This window comes from Callospermophilus lateralis, chromosome X, assembly GCF_048772815.1.
Source record: "Callospermophilus lateralis isolate mCalLat2 chromosome X, mCalLat2.hap1, whole genome shotgun sequence".
NCBI lineage: Eukaryota > Metazoa > Chordata > Mammalia > Rodentia > Sciuridae > Callospermophilus > Callospermophilus lateralis.
The window spans coordinates 23,460,680-23,482,737 of NC_135325.1; the positions used below are offsets into that span (position 1 = coordinate 23,460,680).

Sequence of the window (22,058 nt, forward strand, 5' to 3'; positions counted from 1 at the left end):
AACAATACATGTCATTTGTTTTCCTTGAAATATTTTTATTCAAGTTAAAAAAATTATCAGCAAATACATAAATGTTTCAAATATAATAAATTATCTTCAGAACATTTCACATACATGTCCAAATGTCTTTTACTTCATTCTATAAGATAGGTGATTATATATTTTCCATAGAGCTGTACTATTTAAAATTTATAATATGCAGTCATCTGATAAAAGTGATGTAATAAAGCCTATACATCACGCTGTTGGAATTCTAATAGTAGTGTTGCTTGTATCCACTACAGAAACAGTCTTGTTTTTCCCAGATTAAAAACATAAAGCAGAATTTTTTAGTCTATAACAAAGCCTATGAGAACATAACAACATAATTTTTTGCATATTTTTTTTCAAAAAAAGTTAAACATGCTCCAGGGCATTTTTCCTTTGAGTCACTTTTCTTGGTAATTACTTGATTTTTAAATCAAATATGAGTTCTGTAAATAGCCCAACCTAATAGCAACATCAGTGTCTCAAAAAGATTGTATATTAGTTACTAAATCTTTTTTATTGAAAATCTAAAATCTGTTGGCAATTACCTTTCTCTACAAATGCCTTGAGAGGCAAGTTGGTTTAATTTTATACATACATATTATTTGTGCTCTTGTACAGTCCATTCTCCACTTTTTCATTTAATAACTAATCAGATATAAACTATTGCTTTCCTTGCTCAGTTTTATCACTGTCAAAGTTCATTATTTCTTTCCTTTTTCGTGTATCTATCACTCAGATTATTTGCAAACCCAAGATGCTTTTGTTGTTCTCTGAACCACCTTTTCTCTTTGTGCATTCTTGCCTACTACTCTCCATTGGGGCAGATAATTGGAAAAGGACTCCACTCCCTGTCACACTGTGAAGACAATGGAAAATGAACCTGCTGTGATTTAGTGAGCCTTGCATTGCCAGGGCACTAATTTCCTAAGAACTATAGGAAAAGACCAGTATATGATACCAATTGTAACTTTGATCACAAATTTAAATGTCCAATTTAATGCTTTAAGACTGAAGTAAATTATAACTAGAAAAGCTTGTACAGTTTTTCCAGCCATTTCACCAATGAGCTTCTTTAAATTACATCTAACTTTTTACCCTTATTATACATCCACATTGTTTATTGTGAGTCCATATTGTTCAATACAAATCTACATAACTTTAATGAAAAATTAACTTATTACAGTATTTTATATTGCAATATCATATGTATTGTGAAAATATATATCTGAGGACATCAATTAATTTTGCAGTTTATGTGAATGTATTATTATTGATACCATAAACCATCCCATAATACATTTCAAAGCTTTTTTATAGTAATTCTCTTTTCCCCTTATATTCAATTTAGATTCTACATGCATTTGACTTAATAAAAGTATAATATATTATGTTTGAGAGAAATGATATTCTTATTTATGTGGACTCTAGTACACATGACCTCATGGTACCATAGAGTTAATGCCAAAAAAAATTAATACTTCTTTTTATAGTTAGTGATTGCACATATAAATAATATTTTGATTTCTAATAAGATAATTGAAAGCTTCTCTTGTACTTTCTATATGAAATTATTAGAATTAAATATAAGATAAATCTTTAATGCTGTATTTTAAATATGCAGTTAAATTTTAACATTGATTTTAAATAATTTATTATAATTTTGTTTTTCACTACTAAAAAAGGTACATTTTGTAAATTTAAAAAAGTAATTCAAATGAAAATTTAAGCAGGGCGTGGTGGTGCATGACTGTAATCTCAGCTACTCCAGTGATGGAGGCAGGAAAATCACAATTTGAGGTCAGCCTAGGCAACATGATAAGATCGTGTGTCAAAATAAAATATAAGTAAAGAAGGAAAAGAATGGGGGTGTAGCTCAGTGGTAGTGTGACCCTGGGTTTAATCCCAGTACTGAAAAAAAAAGATTTAAATATTTTACTTAAATAATTTAAATGTGAAGTTTAATATGCCTATAAATAAATCTAATAGAAATATTTAAAGGTTATTACAAAATAAATGTTACTAAACTTATTTGAAGCCATTTTCTATAATATTATTATAAAAGTGGAACTTGATATTACCAAATGAACATCTAGATTTTTTTAAAAGATACAAATTTAAATGTCCACAATTACCGTTTGAGTTATTGATATGGCTATTTCCATTTCTGAATCAAATTTCTGCATTCTAATGTAGTCTTTTGTAATCTAGTATATATATTACAGATTTACCTCTTGTCATACTGTTTTTAAATATTTCTTTAATATTCATACTTGTTTCATAGATGTCTATATATGTAGATATTGCATGAGTGTTTTTTTGTGTGTGTGTGTGTGTGTGTGTGTGTGTGTGTGTGTCTGTCTGTCTGTCTGTTAAGGCCAGATAATGAGAATTTAAAGTATTTCAAAATAAGTTTTATTTTTCATGACATAGTTCATTTTATTCTGTCAAAAATGATCATATAACCTAATAGTTAATTTAACTGAAAATATTTCTCTCCTATAGTTGTCATAAAATGTCAATCCAGGAAGCGAGTAGAAGAGAAGGTGGAAGTCACACTTATTGGTGATTTTTTTGGACCAAGTCCTGCCCCAGAATTGACAGAATTTTCAGTGCTTCCAAAAAGAAATTCATATAGTAATGCTTTTGAAGATTTCATTGGTAAGAGAAACATAATCATGGATATAAAAAATAAATTAATTAAAGCTCATCTTGAATCATAGGTTGCTGACTGCTCAGTTATTAAGAATCATGCCCATTTATTTTTTTATTTAATATTTTATAGTTTTTAAAATTTTTTAAGTTATAGATGGAGACAATACCTATAATTTTTTTAAATTTTTATGTGATGCTGAAGATCAAACCCAGTGCCTCACACATGCCAGACAAGTGCTTTACCACTGAGCTACAACCACAGCCCCCCATTTAATTTTCATTTACAATATAATATTTAAGTTAGTGCTTAAAGACTGCTCTATTATGCTTGTTGTTTCCACATAGCAGTTAGCTCAAAAATGACAATAGTTATGGTTATTGTTGGATTTATAAGACATAGATTGTGATTCTGTCAACCATGAGAAAGGAAAAAGCTACAGTAACTGTAATTTCTACTTCTTCTCAACTTTAATTTGTTCCAAAACTCTGTCTTCCGATTTAAGGAATCTGATTGAAGCTATAACTTACAGTTTTAAATTTAGAAACAAAATCTTGAAAGAATGTATCTTATTTAAAATATAGAAAAATGGACAAATTAAATGTAATGCCCAAATGGTTTTCAGATAATAAAGTTAATTAAGTTTATTGTATGCTTTTACTTTGTATTCCATATTTTTATATAAAAACTCAAATTACTTTAATACATGTTACAAGTAGAGCATCCCTGATCTAAAATCTCAAATCCAAACTGCTCCAAAGTCTTAAACTTTTTGAGCACCTACATGATGCAAATAATTGGTATATCAAATAGCACTGAGTGAGAGCAACAAGATGGAGTAAGGAGATCTGGATCCTCCTCCTGTCCACACATACGAATTCAGCAGCAATTCATGGACAAATTTCCTTTTTAAGAAAGCAGTGATGATTTTAAAGGTTCCCTGCACCTTGGTGGAATGTGTAACCAGACTCATCAAAGCCTGTAGGGAGATTTGTAACATGCTCTTTTCAGAGACCTTGTCCATGACAAAGAACTTCTCATGATGATGGTCCTGGCAATGATTTCATAGATATAACCAAAATCACAGTAGACAAAACAATCATCAACAAATAGGACTGAATCAAACTCCAAAGCTTCTTTAAAGTTAATAATGAACTTGATGAAAAGAAGCAGCCTAGAATGAGAGAAAATATTTGCAAATCACCTATCTGGTAAGGGGTTAATCTGGAAAATACATAAGGAACTCCTACAACTCAATAAAAAGAGGCCTAAAACCAGTTTTTAAGATATGCTAAAGAACTTTGATAGACATTTCTCCAAAGAATGTACAATGGCTATGTGAAAAATAGGCAACATTACTAATCATCAGGGAAATACAAATCAAATATCAGCATGACTATTATTCTTTTTTAAAATGCAAATAGAAATGAGTATTGGCAAGGATGTGGGGAAACTTTTTAAACTTTACACACTGTTGTGAAGAACAAAGAATGGTGCAATTGCTACTAAAAATAGTATGAAGGCTCCTCAAAAAAATTAAAAACAGAACAATTGTATGATCTAGCAATTCTACCTCTGGATACTTAACCAAAAGAATTGAAATCAGGATCTCAAAGAGATATCCATACTTCCATATTCATTGAAACATTATTCACAGTAACTAAGATATAGAAATAACCTAAATGTCCATCAACAGATGAGTAGATAGAAAAAAAATGTGGTATAAACATACAATGGAATGATGTTGAGCTTTTTTTTTTTTTAAAAAAAAAAAAGGAAATTCTATTGTATGTAAGAACATGAGTGAAACTAGAGGACTTTATAGTAATTGAAATAGCCAACTACAGAAAGACATACTACTTTATAATAAATTTAAATTAGTCAAATTCATAGAAACAGAGTATAACAGTAGTTGCCAGGGTATATAAGGAGGGAGAAATGGGTATAAAGTTTCAGTTGTGCAAGACAAATAAGTTCTAGAGACCTATTGTACAGTATAGTGCCTACAGTGAACAATAGTGTATTGTGCTTTTAAAAAAAATTATGAAGAGTGCAAATATCATGTTACACTAAGTGTAAAGGAAGCTACAGAAATAGACCTAGGGTCCTTTTCTGCTTGTCTCACTACTTTAAATTGCCTAAGTTGTACTTTGTCAGGTTGTAAACCATAGAATCCCTAATTCTGCTAATTAAATTGATTAAAGCTTACTACCAGAAAAAAAGCATATCCTCTTACATAATCAAGGTCTGTCAGGAAGCTACTTCCATCATTTCAGAAACATTGAAAGTCATATTAAGAAAACAATCTCTCAAGTAGCTCTTTTTTTTTTAAGAGAGAGTGGAGGGAGGGAGGGAGGGAGAGAGAGAGAGAGAGAGAGAGAATGAATTTTTTAATATTTATTTTTTAGTTTTTCGGCAGGCACAACATCTTTGTTTGTATGTGGTGCTGAGGATCGAATCCGGGCCGCACGCATGCCAGGCGAGTGCGCCACCTTGAGCCACATCCCCAGCCCCTCAAGTAGCTCTTGAAAATACATATTTTGATATGGGTCTCATTTTACTGCTTCATTACTTTTCATGAAGAAAAAGAATACTTAATATTGAAAATAACTATATGGAAGGTTTGCAAGCTTTTCTCCACCCATTATTCTCTCTAAAATATCCTTTTTCTCTGTTCAATACTCCAAACTCAACAAGCTCATCTGTTTTTCTCTACATTTTAATTTGTAAATCTCTTTTATTGTTTGCATGAAGTGTGTTTTGCTGTATAGAAACGAATCAGTTCCCTCCCGATGTAATATTTTCTGTCTCTATGATATCTAAATATTTGATAAATTAGTTGACCTCATCCTCTTCTTAAGGGCATATGGCAATAAGTTGTTTTCTTTCCCTGCCCTATTTCAAGGACATAATGAACGTACTTGCACTCTATATTTTTTTTGGCCCTCCCTTCCCATCTATTTTCTTTTTGAAGGGACAATTCTGACTGAAAAGTCTGAATGCTATTTTAGTTTTTAGTATATGCAAAAGCAAATTGACTGTTTCCCCCTTGTGTAATTTAATTACAGTGCATACCACACATGAAATAATATCCAGGAGTTATGTTGTCCAGGCCATTTTCTGCTTCCTGTTATCTCTTAAGTCTCTTAGGATGGAAATTAAAGCACTCTTCTGTGGCTTGGACTCTGATTGGATTTTCGGAGTGAAATTTAATCACATCCTTTTCTTCTCTCATCTGAGTCTAAAACCAACTGAGGAACAGATGTAGAAATGAGGCAGATGGAGACCAAAGTGTTAGCTTTATTAATTATAAATATGAATTTGAAAGTGAGTTGGCTCTATGGACTTATTTGAGCTTATTAGTACCTTCCACAGAAACAATTGCATTCATAGCAAACTGACCAATTGTAGACTCCCTGCAGAGACAAACAATCTACACATGAGGGAGGAAAATAAAGTATGAATCCTAGATTCAAAACATTGGGAAAGAAAGACAGAGGCTGGCTCATGTGCTCATGTTCCATTTCCATTTTTCATTAGTGACTGGATTCACTAGACAGATATGTTGCTTTTACTCTCAGAGCAAGTCATGATAGAAGAGACAGGTCGAAGCTGATTTTTTCCCCCTACTATGTCCCCTCACCCTTTTGTGTGTGAATAGGCCTCTCTGTGATAAGTAGGAGTAGTTAAGAATCCCCAACATGCTCTTCCCACCCCCAACCCTTTATCTTCATCATATACTTTTTTAAATCCAATAAAAATACTAAGCCATGTTAAATAAAAATGCTGTGACCTCTCTACCTGAACTCCTCATACTCATCTTTGAATTAACCAGGATTGGTTGCTTTTATATTTTTATCATTGAACAACATTCTAGCAAGCATCTCTGCTACTAGATATTATGCTCGGTCCCAAAGATGCCAAAATTAACAAGACACAGACTCTGTTGTCAAGGGATTCAAAAAACCCCTATTTAATATGTTGGATTTATATACCTATATTATATAAATCAATTGATGTTACTCTATTGGGATATTATCATACTTCAATTTTTAGACTGTAGTTTGCAATGTCACTTCTAGAAGATTACAAATCATTCTCTCTGGGCAGGATATCCCCTGTAATTTCTTCTTCCTAAGTAGTTCTTGGCCTGTGTGTTGTTTCTGCTTCTCTAGGGATTTGTTCAGTGACTTTCTCTATAGGACTTTTTAATCTAGGAGTAGTTTCACTATGTAATTGTCCATCAGAATCATGCTCTTTATTTCCCAGGTGTTCTATAATTCAAAACTTTTGTCTTAAATTAAGTTGTTATATTTTTGTCTGATTTGCTGATTTGTGTGTCACAATTGTCTCATTTCACCCTAGGCTAATCACCTTGCTGTCTTTTTCGAATGCTGTATGTAAACTCTCATGTCAGATTTGGTCTATAATCACAAATATATCTTGAGGAATTTTTCAGTGATACTCCTGTGAGCCCACATTGGCCTCTAGTCTTTAAAGCTTTTCTCTGCTCCTCTTCACTTTATTTTCTCTGATCAACTCCTGTCCTACCTGCTCTAATAAGAATACCCTTAAGAATACTGTCAACCTCTCAGGCATGGTTGTGCATACTTGTAATCCCAGAGGCTTGGGAGGCTGAGGCAGGAGGATTGTGAGTTCAAAACCAGCCTAAGTGAATGTTCTCTCTGATAAGTGGATGCTGAGCCATAATGCAAGGGGGGGGCTTTAATTGAGCAAAGGGGAGGGAGGATAGAAGAGGGAGAATGGGGGCAGAAAGATGATAGAATGAGATGGATATCATTACCCTAGGTACATGTATGACTGCACATTTGGTGCAACACTACATCGTGTATAACCAGAAAAATGAAAAGTTGTGCTGCAATTGTGTACAATGAATCAAAATGCATTCTGCTGTCATATATACCTAATTATAATAAATAAATAAATAAATAAATAAATAAATATTTTAAAAACCTTTTTAATAAGCCAGCCTAAGAAACGTAGTGAGACACTGTCTCAAAATAAAATGTAAAAAGGCTCAGTAGTTAAGTGCCCCTGGGTTCAATGCCCGGTACTAAAAAAAAAAAAAAAAAAAAAAAAAAACAAGAGAGAGAATACCATAAGCCTTACTTTTCCTGTATACCTAATGTAATGGACAACTTTGTGCTCATAGCTTAGTCTGTCAGCAAGTTGAAGGAGTTTTGCTCTTGGTATTAATTTAATATCTTACTAGTTGTCCCTTTTCTCCATCTCTGTTGTTTGCTGTCATCCTCTGACAAGAATATAAATATCTGAGTGCTGTAATGTGGAAATAATAATAGTATTCATCTTATAGAGTTTTTTGAGGATTAAATGTATAAATGCGTGTGAAATCTTTAGAAAATGCCTGGTTCTCAATGTGTGATCCATAAGTATAAAATACTACCATTGTTATCATGTAAAGCTCTCGTTGGGTATTATGGGATAGAACGTACTAGAAGGAACATTTTGAGTCACTGACAAATGACATTTTGAAATGAAAACCTAATCCTCTCAATTGCATTCAATGATTTTTCTCAGAAGTATACAAAAGAATCATCTATGAAAAAAGTGCAAAGACATGATGCCTAAATGTTGGAAAAGATCTGAAATTGGATGTTAATCACCAGTTCCCTCTCATCATTCTTAGAAATCCCAGATCATTCCCAAATCATTCCCAAACCCCAACATGGTCTAGCTCTTGCTTATTTTGTTAGCTGCATTTTTTTTACAAGGTCCTCCCACTCTGTCTGCTCCACCCACATAAATTCTTCCTCAATGGACCTTCCTGGTTTATGCACCATGAACAATTCCCATAGATCTCTTCAATGAATAGAAGTTTCCTCCCTCACTCACCCTTCAGTTTTGGTATATTGGTCTCCTCCACAGGAATCCTTAGTAATCAAGTCTCCAAGACTGTATCACTCTCACAGCCTCCTTTACTTCTCTGTGGTAGCAGTTACTACAGAAACAATTTAAAATTCGTGCTCTTATTAGTAACTGTCAGTTTCTTCCCTTGATCATAAGCTCTGTAGGGGCAAGAACTATACCTTTTCTTACAGTGATTCCTCCTTGTCTCACCTTTTGTCCCCTAGCCAATAAGCATGAATGTATCTTATACTAATAGGCCTTTTTATGAATTTAATTATGACGTCCATAGTAACAGATCTCTAGAGGTGGTTCAAAGCTTCTGAAACTAAAATTAACTTCTCATTCCCTAGTTTCATTCTGCAACTACCATTCCCAGAAAGGATTCAATAATTAAGCAGAAACAGATGCCGAAAGTATATTCAAGACATGCTTTACAAAAAAAAAAAAGAAAAAACTTTAGCTGGGGGTGTAGCTCAGTGGTAGAACACTTTCCTATCATGCAGGAGGCCTTGGATCTCAAGCTCCAGCACTTTAAAAGAAATCTTTATTATGTTATTTGAATAAAATGGAAGCTCATCTCTCCTAAAACACTTCAACATTCTTAAACATTCTCTGCATGGATTATGTGTTCCTATGGAACATTTCCATATTCCAGTATCAGAACAAGTAGACACATTATATGTAGACACATTGTTTTTGCTATGTCAGAGATGGTTATTGACAGGGACAATAATTTATAATTTTGGTCACTTGAAAATCAGAAATTTAGGAGATTAGAGATTTATTCTTATGTGTGCTGTCATAGCCAAGCTTTCATTTATAGTTTAGTAGAAAAATTTAACATTAAGTACTTCTAAAAAGTGGTCTGGTGTTGTCTATTAAAATTGCTTAGAAAGTGCTGTATGTTCTGAATTAAAATAATATAATAAGGAATAGCTTTATATACCAGAGATAGACTTTAGAAGTGAGCTTAGTTGTGGATTAAGTCAAGTCATGATTCTTTGACCTTTCTTCTATTAACCACATTCAATAAACTTCTTGATTTGTGGTTTGGGCCATTTACATGTAAATGAAGAGTAAATTTAATACAGATATGTGCCATTTATCTCCATTATAATCCTGAATTTAGGATACTCTTCTTCTGCAGTGGAAAAAACTCTAATATTAGTTACCTCTGGTAACCTGCTGGTTAAAAAAAAAATGTTGCTAAACATATTGTCTTTAAATTTCAAGACTAAAACATAAAGAACACTCTTTTATTAAAATATATCTGAAATTGAGAATTCTGATCAAATAATTTGAGATGCTGTTTTGGAATTGTTTAAATTGAATTAAATTAAATTTAAATATTTTTATATATTTCACACCTATAGCTTTTAATATGCATTTATAATATAGAGTACATCTCATGTCATTTTTTATTTCATAGTTAATATTGACCATTAATTTTTATTGGGCTTTTCCTACTCCATAATCCAGAACTGTAAGGATTTAAGAAGGGCATACTTTTTATATTCATTCATTTATTTATTTATCTTTTAATAAAATATACATAGTATTATATAGCTGATAATGTACTAGACATTATGAACACAGAGCTAGATAATTATGGCCTCTCCCTTCTGCTAAATACCTATGCATGACTTGTATTGGTATATAAATTGATGTTCAATCTCTGCATATTTAATTAAATTGAAATATATTTTAATCTTGATTTTCCTAGCAATTCCTAAACTACGTGAATTTGAATATGAAATAGAGTTTGAAAATGAAGTTATGAAATCTAACTTGGAATCCTGTTTGGCTTTATATTTGATCAAAAAAAGTTATGATATCAAATGCCAAATGATATCATTGGTCTTCAATCTGACATTTACACCAAAGAAACCATTGAGGTAAACCTGCTTTCCATCTCTTTTTCTTTAAACAATATTATTACTCTCAACTAACTAAACTATCTAATGTTGCTAACTAAACTAATCTAACTAAATTAAATGTTTGGTTTTTATTTCCATCTTTCAATATTTGGATTATATTACTTCTTTGATGCTATTAAGTGAAATGTTTTGGGCTAAATTATTTTCAGCTAGTAAACTATGAAAAATATTCTAATGTTTAATGGTTGGAAGTCTAAGCTATTTTTCAGAAACTGACCTCTCTAAGTCATTAAAGTATCCTGTTAACAAAAAAGAACAATTGCCTATTTTATAATATCTTTTTTAAAGAAATTGACCAAGGGATGTACAATGGCAACATATTTCTTGATGCTACTTTTTAGAACAGAACCAGTTCAAATGATGAAAATGCCTAAATTATGTTCTACATTGCAACTGCTTTCATTACCCTTTACCACTTAACACCATAACATTACACATCTGTTACTAAGACGTATGTGGATGTGTAAGAATAGTAGGCTTTGGATGTTTCCCCTTTAGGAAATCTCATCCAATGTCTTTATATTTACTCTTTGGGCTACTGAAACTTAGCATTTATAAATATTATATGTATGTCACATCTGAGATAGGGATTTATTTGTGTCTGAATGCAGAGATACTGATCAAAATCAATATATACAAAATATAAAACTTGGTAATGAACAAAACATCTGAGTGAACAAAACATTGTGCTTTAATTGCTTCTAAATTTTGCAACTATGTATTTGATATAGATATGCATATATTTGAAGTGGCTATGAATATGTATTCTAATAACAAAATAATACTAGAATCATTTTCAGGAAGCAGTAATAAATGCAAGCTACAAGAAAATAGTGCACTATAAATGCTGACATTGCCCTCTTTTCCATTTCATTTTTGTAGTTTTCTATGTTCATTTGCTAGTATTTTTATATTTAGTTGTGTAATTTCATTATTTTAATGATATGGAATATTCAGCAACAGCTAGAAGGAGAACAATATTATCATTGGTGAATATGTAACACAGGTCTAAACAGTTTTTTAAATTGAGAATTTATATCATTTGTCATGTTTTATCTACAGAAACACTAATTATCTTAGCTTGACATTTTTCTGTAAACTTTTACCTGTTGAAGAGCTGAACATAATGAGAACCCCAAGTTCTGATGCAGCTTGGAGGAGATAATTTAGAATAGATGATATCACATATATACATTGTTATGAATCTGTGCCATCTGTGAAATTAAGTAGTCTTCCCCACTATGGCCCTAAAATGTTGACATGGTAATTTCATGCTAACTCAAAGAATTGACCTATTGAATGGAAGTATTCAGCAATAGTCATTTGAGTATGTATATTACTTTACTAAAAAATCATTTAATTTCTACAAAGAAACAAAATTCCTGCACTTTTGGAGTGTTTCACTCAGTGAGAGTGACAGATAACAGAAATAAATGTATAAGTAAGCAAGCAAATTTCAGAATGTCCTGAGAAGGAAATAAATAGGGTAAATAGAACTATTGAAAGATCTGCTTCAGACAAGGGGAATTGTTAGGCTTCTATGAAGTGATGTCTGAATTAAAATCTTATGGCTGATAACAGCTGGGAAGAGCATTTAAGGTGAGGAAAGAATAAATGCAGAAGACATGAAACAAGAAATTTTTGGCATGAGCAATGAATAGTAAGAAGGCCAATGCTTCTCTAATATATTGAGCAAAGGAGGAAATAAGATTGGAAAGAGTAGTTGAGTTCTTATCATTTAGGGTTTTGATGCAATAGGTCCATATTTATGCTAGAAACAATAGGAAACTATTGAAGGACAAATATTTGGAGAATTGATTTAGGAAAACATGTATACATCATTCATAAAATGAATGGATGATGTTGGATGGTAATCTGATGTAACTTAACAATTGTGTTTTATACACATCAGTATGTGTTCATTTATTTCTACCATTCCCTGTTGTAAATATATTTATGACAGTTCACTGGAAGAGACATAGTAAAATATGAAAAACCAAAATAAAACAATAGCTCTAAATTATGGAAGTTCTCTCTCTTCCTTGTAAGACAGAAAAAATAGAAGTGTGAAAATTAAGTCTTGAAAACAGTACAAAGAGAGGAATATAGTTTTACTTTCTATAACAAGAGTGTGTGAGAGAAGTATACATTTAGGATTTATATTTTAGATATGTTAACTTTAATGATATATCACTAGACATTGGCTAAGTTATACTGCGTAGTATTCCATTTTTTCTATATAATGCACTTTTTTTAACCAGCACCCTATTGAAAGAACAATTTAAATTTTTGCTACCACTTTTTTCTTTTTTGACACCAGGGATTGAACCCGGGGGTTCTTTACCACTGAGCCACATCCCCAGCCCTTTTTATTTTTTATTCTGAGACAGGGTCCCACTAAATTGCTTAGGTCCTCACCAAGTTGCTGTAGCTGGCTTTGAACTTGTAATCCTCCTGCCTCAGCTTCCTGAATCATTGGAATTATAGGTATATGCTACCACTGTTCCCAGCCACTCCCACTGTTTTATGTTTATACTGCCAAAGCAGTATAAACAATGCTATAAAAATGCAGCAATAAACATGATACATATCACTTGAACTATTGGAAGCATATCTCTAGGGAAATTACTGAGTGGAATTGCTGGTTTACTGTGTGTAGTGTTCAAATTTGGTAAAATATTGACCAATTGCTGCCCAAATGACTAACCAATTTTATACACCTACTTACAAAGGAAAAGAGTTTCCAGTGCTGTCCTTTCTGACACTTTTAGGTAAGCAGATTGAGATTTCATTTTTTCAATCCTGAATTAGGATTTTGCAACCACATTCTTGCATATTTGAGTCATTTCCACATAGGAAGGCAAACAAACAGAACCATTGTTCAACTCCAACTGCTATCCTCTGTCTCCACTCTTCACCATAGCCAAATGCTTTCAAAGTCTATCTTTTGAATTTTATTCCTTAACTTAACTGCCTTTCAATGATATACTATTCAGTAGGGTGTATGTGATCTTTACCAATTAGTTTTCTTTTAAAAAACGATTCAATTAATTTGGAACTTTTCAGATATTAACAAACCATATTTCTGACAATAATTCATTTTGACAGAAAATTCCCAAATGGAATTTTATTATAAAACTTGAAACCATTTGCCAAATCTACCCTTACATTCTTAAGTACTATGATATTCTATGGTGGTTATAAAAATTTGCATAGTTCTTTATGCATAAACTACTGATTTTTAGAACATAAATAAACACCAGATAAGATGTGCTACAAAATAATTACCACAAAGTGATAATGACAATCTAAACATTATCTACAAAGTATTTCTAAAATGTAATTAACAGTCATCTGCATTATGTAAGAATTACATGACCCAGTGCTTTTGCTGAAACCTCAAAGTTTGCTTACATTTTGATCTTAGATATTGATTTGCTATGTTTGTTCTCTTGTGTTTCTATAGTAGCTTTTAAAATCTCCTTTTATATTCAAGGTCTCATATTACACTGAAAATAGAGTGCTTAACAGATGGAATCTGGAAGTTTCCCATGCTGTTGATTGCTACTAAGCCTGAAGTGGATGATGTCATTGACATTGAAGGAATTGGTTTACTTAAGGAATCTACTACTGACTTTAGACTGACAAGTCAGACAAGGTAATATATCAAGCAAAAAATATATAACTGGCTTTATTAATGTAATTGATGCTGAATTGTGGAATGAAATTTAAGATAGAAAATCCTATAGGTCATGTTTTCCTGGTTAAGCCAGAGTGGTATTGCTGCTGTGACTCAAAGCTTTATAGATTTCATAAATATTTATTTAAAACTTGGAATATAGAGTCTACAATAGGAAGATTAGAAAAGAAAAGCAAAGGTAAATAATTAGACATTTGAATTTAAGATAATATTTCTATTTGTTTTCAAAAGATGTTTCAATATATTATTTCAAAGATAGATGAATCATTTTTCAGTAAATTTTAATGGTATTGGGAAATCAAATAGTTGGGTAGCCTATACAGATTCACTTTGTAGCCAACTCTTGTTCCCAAACCTAGTCTCAGGCAAACACTGATTTCTTTTCTATCTCTTTAGCATTGCCTTTTCTGGATATTTTATATCAATGAAACCACATAATATGTGGTCTTTCACATATAATTTCTTGCACTGTTTTTATCTGAAGTTCAGTAGTTTTCATGAAAAAGTACCTCTCAGTCTGTTGTTTGCATTTGGTCAGTTTCCAGAGTACTGAAATTGTTGTTTTTAATGGTTGTTCATCTTAGAGTTACTACTGGGGGAGAGGATTTGTTTACCTCATCCAGTCCAGTGGAAGAGAATTCTGTATATTTTAAATTACAGTAGAGTTGCATATGAATGCTCCCTGAGATTTTGTACTTAAAGTACTAAGATATGTTGCTAATTATTTTAATTTTACTTTACTACAGAGTTCATGTAAGTCAGATTCCTTCATTTTTTAAAGAAAATTTATTGTGACTCATGGTTTCAGGGGTTCAGTCCATGGTAGTCTGACTCCATAGCTTTGGGCCTAAGGCAAGGCATGACATCATGGTGGAAGGGCATGGTAGAGGAAAGCAGCTCAGAATGTGGTGCCAAGGAAGCAGAGAAAAGGCATACCCCCAGATACCAATCTCCTTCAGTCACACCCTATCTACCTGGAGTTGCGGCCCACTTAATCCATTTAAGAGGATCAATTCACTGATTAGGTTACAACTCTTATAATCTAATCGTTTCACCTCTGAAAATTTTTCTATAGTCTCACACATGAGCTTTCACAGGATGCCTCATATCTAAACCATAATGTTCCACCCCTGGTTTCCCAAAGCTGATGCCCATCTCACAGTGCAAAATATATTAAGTCCATTTCCAAGAGTACCCATAGTCTTAACATAAGTTTCACCATTACCAAAATTTCAAGTCCAAAATCTCTTCTGAGACATGAGTGAAACTCTTAGCTCTTTTCTACTATACAGATCAAAAGGAAGTTACAGGGGCCAGAGTTATAGCTCAGTGGTAGAGTGCTTGCCTAGCATGCATGAGGCACTGGGTTCGATTCTTGGTACCACATAAAAATAAACAAATAAAATAAAGGCATTGTGTCCATCTACAACTAAAAGCATATTTTTTAAAAAAGCAAGTTATATATATCCAATACATAATGGCACAAAATAAACATTTCCATTCCACATGAGAAATAGAAGCACATACAGAAGGGATGAGACCAAAATAATACCAAAATCCAGCTGGGCAAACAAATTCTGTAGCTCCATTTCAAGTATCTAGGGCAAATGGCATTGTGATATTCTCTTCAAGGAGTTTGTGCAGCTCTGCCCCTATGTCCTTGCTTGTTGCAGTCCACATGGCCTCTCTCTTGTCTTGTTTCTGCTCCATTCCTACTTCTTTCTTCAGCAGATGTCACATGTTACTGGCCTTTCTTAATCTCAGGTGTCTCTGTTGCAACTTTGGCTTCCTTCTCACTTCTTCACATATTACCCTCTCACAGGCAGCCCACAGGAAATCTATTTCTGCTGCACTTTGCCTGGCCTCCCAGGCTTTCCTTTGAAATCTCGGTGGAAGCCTTCATGACTTTCAGCATTCTGTATGCCTTCAGACTTAGCACCATGTTGTTCACACCAAGGTCTGACACTTTCTCAAGCAGTTGCCAGACCTTCTGGGACCACGGATGCAATTGCCTCCAAGTACCTGGGTGGCTGATCACAGTGAAACCGTGACCCCCTGTGCAAGCAGAGTGCCTACATGGGCTCTTATCAAAGGAATTTATTTTTACACTTTTGAGCCTAAAATGGGTGTGGTCTTGCCAGGATGCCCTCAAACCATCTTTCCTATCTAGGCAAAGTTAGTGACTGTAATCTCTTTAACAGCCACAAGTTCCTTAGCAAATCACTAGTCTAATACTTTCCTGGCCAAACTGCAAGTTTTTCAAATTTTTCTGTTCTGCTTTCTGCTCCTGATTATGACAGTAAATTTGGCTAAAGCTACTAGCAATTCCTATGTCATCCCTGAATGCTGTGCTCCCTTGAAATTTCCTACACCAAATTAATTAGTCCATTACCTTTAAAATCAGCCTCACATAGAGTTTCAGGATATGGGCAAAATATACACAATTTCTTTGCCAGAACGTAACATGAATGGCTGTAGTCCTGTTTGCAATAGAGTCCTCCCCCTCTGAAACCTCATGAGCCCAGTTTTCCCTGTCACAGTAATATGTTTTGGCATTCTAGTATTCTGAGTTCCTACCAGAATCACTTACTAAGCTCTGCCTACAACATTCTAAAGCTTCTTCATCCTGCATCTCTAAACTTTTCAAAATCCACCCCCCACCCCACAAACCAGCTCCAAAGTCTTCTGAACTACATGGTCACTCTAGTCAAAGCAACAATCCCATGTCTCAGTGCCAATTTGCTTCTTTCTTGCTTCTTTCTTTGCTGTGACTAAAAGTCCTGACAAGAGCAACTTAAGAGGAAGAAAAGTTTATTTTAGCTTATAGCTTCAGAGTTTAGTCCATGGTCTGACAACTCCATAGTTATGGGCCCAAGGTGACACAGAATATCACGGCAGAAGGGCATGGCAGAGAAAATAGCTCAGGATATAGCAATAAGAAAGCAAAGAGCCAAATCCCTTCTAAATAAGAGTAAGATTGTCCACTCAACACAGAGAGCTAAACTTTGGTGAGTGGAGAAATAAGGGTTTCATAGTACTAGGTCATAGTGATCTGTACAAAACCTGAGAAGCAGGAATATGAGAAAAAAGTACTAAAGTTACTATTTCTCTTTTTTATAAAAACTGATTACTTGAATGTCTGTATTTCTTGATGACTACAGCTGTGCACTATATTTGCCACCAAAATGAATTTGCCAAAGGGACTGGATATGCAGGCAAGCATTCTATACATTTTGGTCAAAAATGAATGACAGCAAAATGTATAATTACCTGTTTTATTTGGAGACCAATGACACAAGGGAGAATGACCATAAAATTCATTGTTTCCGAACTTGAATTTTCTTGAAAATTTTATTTATCAAGCACTCAATTCATAATTAGGCTCTCTGCAAAGTAAACTGGGACATATCTAAGCAAAACCAGTTCTTACTGTTACTGTTTTTATAGAGCATAATAAGATCTTTGCCATTTATCAAAAAAGGAATTTTAAGTCATCAAACACACTTTCATGTACTTACTCACCATTTGTATGTTCTCTTCAGTGAAATATCTACTCATTTCTTTTTTCCATTTCATAGTTGGATTTTTTTACTGTTGTTTTGAAAGTTCTTTGTAATTCTTGATATCAACCTCTTAACAGAATTTTGGGGATGCCAGATATTTTAATCTTGTATGAAGTCCAATTTATCATTTTCCCCTTTTTGTAACATACTTCTATAGTTATTGTCTAAGAACTCTTAGCATTAAATACCAAAAACTTTCTAATGTATTTGCTTAAAAAATTATTTCAAACTTAAAACAGTAATGGAATTTATCATATATGTATGGTTGTGTTTGAAGTAGAAGCTTATTATTTTTTCTATGAATGTTCAGCAATATTTGTTAAAGGGCTGGGGTTGTGGCTCAGTGGTAGAGCGCTCGCCTCACACATGTGCGGCTCTGGGTTAGATCCTCAGCACCACATAAAAATAGATAAATAAGGGTATTGTGTCCAACTACAACTATAAAATAAATATTTTTAAAAATATATTTGTTAAAAAGACTGTCCTTCCTCCATGAAACTGATTTTGCTACTTTGTCAAAAATTATTTATATTGATCTGGTTCTGGGTTTTCAATTCTGTTCCACTTATCCTCTGCCAATGCTATACTCAAATAGTGTGACTCCCTCTCATATTTATTTATTTATTTATTTTATTTCCATTACCTTTCTATATAAATTTTAACATAAGCTTGTCTGTCTACAAAATTTCTTCTTTATTTTGAAAGGACTGTATTAAACCCATAGATCAAATTACTGATATTTATAATTTCCACTATAGTATTTAATATATTAGTTCACTAAACTATGTATTTACTATATTTCTGAAACTATGCCATATATGGTGCAGTTCTTGATTTATTTAGACCTTTGACTTTTTGTATCAGTGTTTCCTAATTTTCAGCTTATAAATCCTGTATAAGTTTTCAACATTTATAGATAGACATTTCATTTTTGGAGTAGGTGTAAATGGCATTGTGTTTTTAATTTTAGTCTTCACTTGTTTATTGCTAGTTCAGAGAGGATACAATTGATATTTTTGTGTTTGCTTTATATCCCCAGAATTTGTGAAGCAATCATATGTTCTATAAGCATTGTTTTTGTGCTCTGTGGCATTTCCTACATAGACATTCATGCCTCCCACAGATTTTCCAATATGTATGACTGTTTTTCCTTTTATGCCTATTGTACTGGCTAGGACTTTCAGTACTATATTGAACAAGAGTGATGAGAGTAGACATCACTTACTTCTTTCCAACTTAGGTGGAAAGCATTCAGCCTTTCACCATTAGTTGTTAGCTGTAGGATTTTTTTAAGGTGATTTTCATCAAGTCAAGGACGTTTTTCTCCATGTTGAGTTCCTAGGGCTAAAGTAAGAAATTAGCACAAAATCAGTGGCTTTAAAACAACAGAAATTTTTTTTTCTCACAGTTATGGAAACTAGAAGTAAAAAAACTAGGCTTGGGCAAAGCCACACTTTCTTTATAGACTCTAGGGAAGAATCTGGTCTATGCCTTTATTTTAGCTTCTAGTGTTGCCAGTGATCCTTAGGATTCCTTGACTTGTGCACACATCACTGTACTCTCTGCCTCCATAGTCACATGAATTTCTCACTGTGTGTTTCTCTCTGAGCCCCTTCTCTTTTTATAAAAACACCAGTCATATTGAATTATGGCTTACCCTAATTCAGAATTACTTCATCTTGATTGATTGCCTCTGCAATGACCCTATTTTCAAATAAGGTCGTATTCTCAGGCACAAGAGATTAGGATTTTGGGAAACACAGTTTTCAGTTTTAGTATTTCTGATTTTCTGAAAGACTTTATTAAGAATGACTAGTGAATTTTGCCAAATGTTTCTTCTGCACCAGTTGATAATATCTTGCCATTTTTCTTCTGTAGTCTGTTGATATGGTGGATTACACTGATTGAATTGCAAATATATCTTAAACTAGACATGTATTCCTGGCATAAACCCCATTTGCTCTTGGTACACATTACCTTTTATACACTGATACACATTTGCTATAATTTGGTCATGATTTTAGTGTCTTAACCTCATGAGAGATTTTAGCCTGTGGTTCTTTTTTTAGTTGTTGTTGTTGTTGTTGTTATTATTATTATTATTATTATTATTATTATTATTATCATCATCATCTCTATATCTGATTTTGTTATCTATATAATGTTATACTCAAAAAAATAGTTAGGAAATAATCCCTCTTTTTCTATTCCATGGATGATAATGTTTATAATTGGATATTATTCTCCTAGAAATGTTTGTTAGAATTAGTGAAATCATTTGGGTCTGAAGATTTTTTTCAGAAGCTTTCTAAAATTTATGATGTAATTACTTTAATAGATTTTTAATTTAATATTGGGAGAGTTTGGTAGTTTGTGTAAAGACTTATTTATAATACTCCCTTATTTTTCTGTTGATATCTGCAGAGACTATGCAATCTCCTTTATTTCTCAAATTGGTCATTTACAGCTTCTCTCTTTTATCACTGTTAGTCATCTTAGAGGTTTGTCAATTTTATTGACCTTTTTTAAAGAACTAGCTATTTGCTTCATTGATTTTTTTCCTATTGTTTTTCTGTTAGGGTTATAATAGATTTCTACTCTTATTTTTGTTTTCTTTTACTTGATATGGATTTATTTTGATCTCTCTACTTTCTTGAAGTAGTTTAGATTATTAATTTGTGGACTTTCCTTTTTCCTACTGTATTTACTAGTATATTATTCCCCTTAGGTACTGCTTTACTTGAATTTTATGGCATTGGTATGTTGTATTTTCACATTCATTCAGTTCTAAATGTACCTTATACTTTCTTTGAGACTTCTTTGACACACTGGTTATTTAGAAGAGTTTCATTTAATTTACAATCTTAAAATTTCTGTTTTATTTCTCTTGATTTTTAGTTTGATTTCATTGTGGTTAGAAAACATACTCTGCATAAATTTAGTTATTCGTGTTTCTAAGTAACCTATTTCAGCAGACAGATCTATGGGTAGAAGTATAAATAAACAAAATAGAAGATGGAGTGTTCTACAAGTATCTCTTGGAGCCTGCTGGTTGATGATGTATTGTTCAGTTCTTATGCTTCCTTAACTGATTTTCTGTTTAATAAGTATATCAATTGATGAAAAAGGGGTGTTGATATTCATGGATGTAATTATAAATTTATTTATTTCTTTTTCCAGTGCTTTTTTGCCATATGCATGTCTGAAGCTCTAATTTTTTGGTGAATGAAAATATATGATTACTGTGTCTTTTTGGTGTATTTATTCTTTTATCATCTTATAATGTCCCTCCTTCTCTGACAAATATATTAGTGTTGAAGTCTAGTTTAACTAATATTAAATTAGCCACTTCTGTTCTTTTAGAAATAAATATTTGTACAGTATACATTTTTCATTCTTATATTTTCAGTTTTCCTGTGATATTATATTTTAGGTTACTTTTTATAAATAGCCTATAATTTGATCATCTTTAAATCCACTTATTTCTTAATTTGTATTTGTGTCAATTTACATCATTTACATTTAAAGTGATTATTAATATTTTAGGTCTTATTTTCACCACTTTAGTTTTCTGTTTCTGCTTGTTGATTTTTTTTCTTATTGATGTTTTCCTTTCCTTTCCTTATTATTGGTTACCAGAAGAATTTTTAGAATCTACTGTTTTTTATCTATAGTGCTTTAAATGTATTTCATTGTGTATTTTTAACAGTTGCTGTCAGTATGACAATATTAATGATCAACAAATCACAGTCTACCCCTATAAACATTTTTCTGCTTTAAGAGAAATGTGGAAACCTCACTTCCATTTTCTTCCCTCTGCCCTACTACATTTTTTGGAGAGGGGTTACCAGGAATTGAACTCAGGGGCACTCAACCACTGAGCCACATCCTCAGCCCTATTTTGTATTATATTTAGAGACAGGGTCTCACTGGGTTGCTTAGCACCTTGCTGTTGCTGAGGCTGGCTTTGAACTCGTGATCCTCCTGCCTCAGCTTCCAGAGCCGCTGGGACTACAGGCATGTGCCACCACTCCCTGCTACCCTTCCACTTTTTAAATGTAAATCTCTTAAATTTTTCCACTATATACATCGAACACCATGCACGATTATGTTATAATTTTCCCTTCAGTTTTCAAATGCTTTTAAAAACATGAGGAAAAGGATAGTCCATTTTACTTATGCTTTTCTTTAATGCATTCCATTGCTTTTCTTTCCTTCTGAAGTTCTATCCACTTTCCATCTTCATTTAATTATTTTCTACTTCAAACTGTTTTTTAAATTTATTTTTA

General features: G+C 32.7%; 1 protein-coding gene across 1 annotated transcript in view; it reads left to right on the forward strand.

The window, feature by feature from the left end:
- Cfap47 (cilia and flagella associated protein 47) overlaps window positions 1–22,058 on the forward strand; it is a 421,187-nt gene that overhangs the window by 377,710 nt on the left and 21,419 nt on the right. Inside the window, exons 60-62 of the mRNA XM_077107522.1 lie at window positions 2,533–2,688; window positions 10,293–10,464; window positions 14,003–14,164. Coding sequence (XP_076963637.1) covers window positions 2,533–2,688; window positions 10,293–10,464; window positions 14,003–14,164 — 490 coding nt within the window. The remainder of the gene's footprint in view (window positions 1–2,532; window positions 2,689–10,292; window positions 10,465–14,002; window positions 14,165–22,058) is intronic.